General features: G+C 46.5%; 1 protein-coding gene across 7 annotated transcripts in view; it reads right to left on the bottom strand.

Moving 5' to 3' along the window:
* Positions 1-1,585: 1,585 nt before the first annotated feature.
* The window catches only part of LOC123183299 (jasmonoyl--L-amino acid synthetase GH3.5), a 6,539-nt gene continuing 1,292 nt past the window's right edge, over positions 1,586-6,832 (bottom strand). For 2 of the 7 annotated variants that reach the window (XM_044596078.1, XM_044596081.1), the window contains exons 2-5: positions 4,186-4,500; positions 4,004-4,105; positions 2,988-3,805; positions 1,586-2,391 (exon numbers count right to left, since the gene is read on the bottom strand). In XM_044596078.1, coding sequence (XP_044452013.1) covers positions 1,847-2,391; positions 2,988-3,805; positions 4,004-4,105; positions 4,186-4,500 — 1,780 coding nt within the window. In that variant the 3' untranslated portion in view covers positions 1,586-1,846. Of the gene's footprint in view, positions 2,392-2,987; positions 3,806-4,003; positions 4,106-4,185; positions 4,501-5,781; positions 5,927-5,949; positions 6,515-6,762; positions 6,819-6,832 lie in introns of those variants that run through there. The other 5 variants (XM_044596080.1, XM_044596075.1, XM_044596076.1 and 2 more) reach the window with 5 other exon arrangements.

The raw sequence follows: 6,832 nt of genomic DNA, 5'->3' as shown, positions 1-6,832 counted from the left end.
TTGTATAGACTCGCAACCCTCTTTCTACCCTTAGAGTGTCAAACCCATCAGAACTGCATATAATGCACATTGTTCCCCACATTGTCCTTTCATCTAAACTGACCAAAGATAGACTAATCAAATGGAGACATATATATGTGGTGTAAATAAATCTTATAACCATTATAAAAAACTCACAGTGAAATTCATCATCACATAGCAAAAGATCCACCACAAAAGTTACATAGATGGTCGTAATTATGATAGGCAACTCATATGATCTAGACATGTAGCACCATAAGAAAGATTGCTACATAGCTACTACCACTACAAACCAATAGGATTGGAGGTGGACTACTTACACCTCATCACGGAGAAGATTAAAGATGATCTTCATCAAGAACGGTGGTGAATACCCCCTCCAGGCTCCAGCTAGGCGCCGGAGAAGCAATCTGGAAACGTTTCTCCTATGTTCCACGAACATCTTGAGGTGGCAGTGATGGAATAATATGTGAGAAAATTAGGATAGGCCCTACGACTGCAGGGAGGTTGACACCACTGGTGGGGCACGCACACCCATTGGGTGCCTCCCAGGGTTACCCTTTGGCAAGGTTTTGTAGTCTTCCATGGTATTTCTTCCTGAAATCATAAACATTGCAAAAAATATACTTTATGGCGATCAACAGTATATTTAAATAATTCATTAAATAAAATAATAAATAATAAGTGACACACCCAAAACATTTACAAGAAATCGGGTTGTCCTCATAATAATAAACAATTCATTAAATAACATAAAAAATTTGGACTTAAACTTCACAAGAAATGTGTACAGTACAATGTATCATTGGGGTGGCCCCTAAGGGTTCCTGGAATCCTATGGGGCAACGGCTTGTGAGAGGAGCGGAAAGGAGGGGCATCACGACGGCCCAAGGATCATCTTTGGCACACGACCATTGCCGCGGCGACGACAGTGGTTTATTCGATGACAGTGTGCATGAAAATGGTTTTGTGCTAAGGTTAATAGGCAAGTAAAGATGATTATTCACCACCTTGATTTCCTATTGCTATATGTATAGGTCACCAGCAGATTATCTGGTCCTCCTGAATCCTTTTCCATCTCTTAATCAGAGCTGGTGTTTCTCTGTTTCTCTATGAGCTACATCCCAACCATCTTGGGACGATCCTAAGCCAGAGACTAAGTGCTGCTAAAGTGTAAAACAACAGAGCTACGGGAATCAATGTTAACCAGTAAACTACTACCTCTGTACCAAAATATATACATTTTTGCAGCTTAATTTGAACTACAAAAACGTTTTATATTTTGGTACGGAAGGAGTATATTGCTGCTCATGTCCTCCGTGTGGGATGACTTATTTTTACTGTTTTGCTCAAACCACTTCTGCATGTAAATTACAAAGCATACATATAGTTCAATGGTGAATGAAATGGTTTCTGCAGGATTACATGCCTGGGGCTGAAAAGAGAAGAATTAAACTGAGATGCTGTTCTCAAACACTTGATGACCAGCTCTGGAAACATATATTGCTGAATTTACTTTGGAGTGTGTAATGCACTCTGTGCACAGCATCACAAGTCAGGCAAATTAACAACACCAGTTTTCTTTCTTTTTCCTCATTTCATACCTTTCGCTACAACTGCGGCAATTTACATAGATTCTAGCTCAGTAGCCTTGGCACCAGATTGATCATAAGAAAGAAAACATTATTCCAACAGACTAAAACAAACGGTTCCTTCTTGAGGAGACTACTAAAAGGTACCAGCAAAAAAAAGGAAAAGAACAGAAAAAGAAAGGTAATTACACGCCCCTGCTAAATCTAGCAGCAGGCAATTATTCTTGCTTCTGTCATAGCCCATACGCGGTGCTGAAGTAGCTCTTGGCGACATTCCGGTTCAGTATCTGCAGCACCTTGCCGTTGGCCGGGCTCACGAACCGGGGCGTCTTGAACTGGCTCACCGCGCCTCCTAGGGTCAGGAAGTGGAGCAGGATCTCCCTGAATGTGCCCTTCCGCAGGACCCGGAGCTCGAGCGGCCCGATGGTCTTGATCTTCCTCGACCCCATGTAGCCCGCGTCGAGGAATGCCAGGTCCAGGGCGTTAGCGCACCCGCTCAGAACATCGTCTGTGGCCTCAGAGCTCAGCTCCCAGAAAATCACATAGCGGCCCGGGTCACTCGACTTCTCCACGTAGCTCGTGAAGTCCACGAGCTCCAGCTTCTCCCCTTCCAGCAGCTTGGCCGCCTCCTCGACAGCCAGCTGCAGGTCCTTCTCGGTGTTCTTGTCGATGTTGATGCTCAGCACCAGGCTCCTGCGGCAGATGAACTGGAGCTCCGGCGTCGAGTTGTGGAAGCGCGCTATCTTCACCACATCTCCTAGTCTGTAGCGATATAGGCCTGCAGCAACAGAGCAGAGAAGGGATTGTAAATAGACTAATAGTAGTATTCAGAGATCAAAATTAAAATCATATGCTTTAAAAGAGAAGGATCAAAATTCTACACCTAAAGTTCACTATTTCCTGAGCAAGGAATGTCCAAAGTTGCTCTTGACAGATATGTACTAGCTGAATTAATTAATGACGCGATGTGATTGTTGAGTCTGGTAAAGCTGATATAGACCAAGATTAGGACGCACTGGCTGGCTTATGCTGTTTGATGCTACCCCTAATGAATGCAGCAATGAGTGGACAAGAAACGTTAGCGATAATTACTTGCCCACGTGCTTAATCCACAACCTTGATGCATACAGAGCAACTGTGTTTCAAATTTGTAGGGACATGGCTAATAAGTCTGAATTTACACTGAAAACTACACACCACAAGAACCACTAGATTAGGTGCTTCTAATAATCGTTACGAGATAAGATATCTGACTCAGGTGACAAGCGCAAAAGGAGAACACATGATGAAAATTTATATTGTTGTCCTTAATAGCTATATTTACCCCACCATTAATCTAAGTGTCAGAACAAATAGCCAAGAGAAGGAATGTACCTGCAAAGGTAGTCAGCACAACTTCATAGATTTTGCCAACCTCAACTTCAGTTAACCCAACCGGCTCCGACTCGATGTAATGAATAGCTGCACTGTTCTCCGTCTCCTCCCCTGTTGGTTTCTCCAAAGGAATGAACTCAAAATAACCAGTCTGCGGCAGAACAGCATAAGTCACCTGCTCAGGCGGCACCGTGGGGTCGATGTTAGAACCAACCCATCCTTCAGAGGCGCCATAGTCGGCACTGATCAGTGGCAAGTGCCCAGCATAATGCCGCAGCTTCTTCAGATACGGCTCCATGGACCCTGTCATGATGCCATACACGTACTTTGCCTTGGGCCACAGTGCCGGGATCACACCATACCAGTTGCTCAAGCCCGCACACTTCTTGTGGATCGAGTCAGCAAGCTCAGGGTTGGGCTTCAGAATCTTTGAAACAGCCTCGCGAATTGATGGTACTGTGATTTTCTCTGAAACAACACCATCTCTTATATCAGCACATAGCTCCTCCCAAACCTCCTCCAATGTTTGAAATGCATGCACTAGGCTGTGAGCAAACGTCGAGAACACGGAATGGACCTCATCTGAGTATATCAACCCACAGAGCAAGTGACAGTACAAGGATTGGTTGAAGTCAGGGCCAAAGATGACTTCGTCGGGGCTGCAGCCCTGAGACTGGATATCCTTCATCCCTTCCTTGTAGCGTTGACTCCGGTACAGGTTTGTTGTTGCAGTTGTAGCAAGGATGCCACCAGGCGTCAAGACTTGCTTGCTACCATAAACAAACTGCAAGGCTTTTCCTTCGCTGATAGGGTATTCACTGTAATAACAAAACACAATATTATTCTAAAATTTTCAGATGCATGGAAGAAATTCAGAACCCAAGCTACACTTAATCACACGCGTCACAGTAATGTATAAACAACAAAAGTTTCTGCCGGACTTGACCAGCAAGATTAGTTTGAAAATCAGAAGCTGCAGTTGTTCTTGAGCGCAATAACAAAATGGAGATCCTTACCGGTTCCTGAATGCGTACGAAGTACGGAATATTTGAAGTGTGTTCTCAAGCAATTCATCATTAAATGGCAGGAACTTAGGCTTTCCCTGCGTCGTACCAGAACTGCATAAAAATAGGAAAACAGGTTACGGAAATCTACTTCCATAGGACAACAAGATAACACATCCGAAGGCGATGAGTACCTGAGGGAGAGGGAGGTGATGGGCTTCCCGGTCACCACTGGTGCGCTATCACCATCAGCAACCCTCTGGATGAACGGTTCAACGTCGCTGTGCACACACAACGGGATGCAAGATTTGTAGCTAGCGGCATCGGTCCTCCCATCGAGGCCAAACTGCCTCAGGTATTCAGCACCGGCATTCGCCTCAAGGATCCTTTTCAGCGTATCCAGCTGCACGCGCGCAGCATCGCGCGTCAACATCTCGAACTCATTGATAGTCTCCTCGCAGCTACAGATCGTCATTTGTGCTGGCAGAATCCTGGCTCTATCACCTGTTCTGCAGGATAAAACAGAGGAAATGTGTGTGAGTGAGCAAGCAAATCTGTGAGGCCAGTTATAGGAGAAGAGCTGAAGGCATTGCGGTGTTGCCAATTCAAATCAAGTGGCAGTGAATTCAAAGAGAACGGCGAGTCAAAAGATTTCGCGGTTTTGTCTAACCACGAACTGAAGTGGACACCAAAGAACCGACAGTGCAGTCTAAAGAGAGAGGCATCAGAATGTTAAGACATTCTTGAACAACTTCAAACTTTATCACCGACAGAATATGAATATCCGACTAAAATGCAGTAATCTTCCAACAAACAACATAAGATTGCACGTACGAACGACGAATCAACTCTGACAAAATAAAATAACCGGATACGAAAAGTGACCGACCCGGTAGACCAAGAAAAAAAACAGAACAATGGTATTCCCCACAGTATACCTACCAAAGAAAGCTGACTAACAAAACCATGGAAAACCATGGCCACTCTGCATGCCATCTGTGGAAACATCGACAAGCCTGAGATTTCACTTTCCCACGCAGCGTTTACTAATGAAAATACCAGATCAGAATCCCAGCAAAGGGAGGGGCATTGATCCTCACCTTTTGCAGCATAGATACCACTAACAAACCCAAGGATTGCAACATAAAGACAATCTAGCAAAGCTAAAGCATATACTGACAGGAAACGCCACGCCAGGCATAGTCTGATTACAGTCTTGCTACAACTGATAGATCCACAACGCAAAATCTTCCAACAGAAACTAGGAAACAGTCCCCTTCAGCAATCAATCAAAGATAGAAACAGCGCACCGTCATCGGCATTTCTCACAGCAGAGAGGGATTAAAACCCCTCCCGGATACAGTAGCATGATTCTCGCAAAATTTGGCGATGCAAACTAAGAAACAGGCCCCTTCCATAAAAGAAAAGGAACAGCACAGCAACATCTTTGGCATTTTTGATAGCACAGAGCAGAAGCCTCTCAGATATACAGTATACAGTATGATTCTTTTTGTGGTAAAAGCAGCTAGCCTACCGTTCTAGCATCGGTGAGTGGACATAATAGGAAAGTAATAGCAGTGTCCACCACTCGCTCTAGCAGTAGCATCCCTCCCTCCCTAGCAGCAATTGTTGTATGCACGTCTCTAGGCAATAGTGCTAGCATTCATATAGAAACGTTTCTTTTTTGGTGAAATATTCGACGAATCATCTATCCATACATAGTTCCATACAGTGGAATCCTACGAAACCAAAAAGAAATGCCTATCGATTTTGTTCAGGTAGGGATGGACCTCGGCACCGACAAAGAAAAACAGAGCTCGCGAGCGAAGAACATAGATAGAAAGGAAGAAAGACAGGGGCGGATGGATGGAGATGGAGTGGGTATACGAAACGGACTAGACAGGAATGGGCGAGCGGCGAAAGAGGGGAGTAAATGTGACAAGACCCGACTAACTGACCTAGTAGCAGCCCCAAAAAGGGAAGCAAATCGACAGGCGAAGTGCGCAGACATGGGCAGATGATGCCCAAGATAAGAATGTGTTTGCTCCAGGTGTCGACGACGACGAGCAGGCCGGAGTAGGAACGGGCCGGTGCAGGTGGGTGGGTGGCCGTGGGAACTGACCCAAAGGTGCCGCTGCCGCTGCCTGAACGAACCGGAGCAGGAGAGGGGAGAATATAGTACGGATCGCGCGCGAAGCATGGTGACCGTGGGAGCGCGAATCGGAGCGACATTCGACAGTGGACGCGGGGACTGTGTGTGAGGTTCTGGTGGCTCGTTGACCAGACCCGGGGGAGATTTTTTGGTGTGTGGAGCTTCTAGAAGGCCGGAAGCACGAACGATTCCTTGTGTTGTTTCGGGTGTGGGGAAGGAGGTCCAAGAAGAATCCTCTGTTTCGGCGGTCAACACGAAGACGAGGAGATTGGTTTTGGAAAGCTCGACGAATTCGTCCCGTGAAAATCAAATCAAACCCAAAATCTAGCCCCTTTTAGGAGCAGAAGAAGAAGTATATTCGCGGAGGTGGGCGTATCAATGAAGCAGTATTTTACCCCGGGCCGGGCGGAATAAAATCAAATTGGACGACTTTACGGAGCAGTATATCCCCGGCCGGCCGGCGAAAGAAGGGCGACAGAGCAGAGGCAGGCCGGCAGAAACCAAGAAGAGCAGAGCAGCGCCCCTCCGGCTCGCGGAACAGAGCGGCGGCGCGCCCAAATTACAAGAAATTCCAACCGAGAGCAGAGAGGGGAGGAGAGGGGGAGGGGGAGTGACTGACCGGTGGCGGTGATCCGTGGGGTGGGGCGCGGGGGGAAAGCGACCTCTGGCGCCTCCGCCGGCCGGCCTCG

This window comes from Triticum aestivum, chromosome 1D (assembly GCF_018294505.1).
Source record: "Triticum aestivum cultivar Chinese Spring chromosome 1D, IWGSC CS RefSeq v2.1, whole genome shotgun sequence".
Classification (NCBI taxonomy): Eukaryota; Viridiplantae; Streptophyta; class Magnoliopsida; order Poales; family Poaceae; genus Triticum; species Triticum aestivum.
This window is presented reverse-complemented; position numbering and strand designations above follow the sequence as displayed.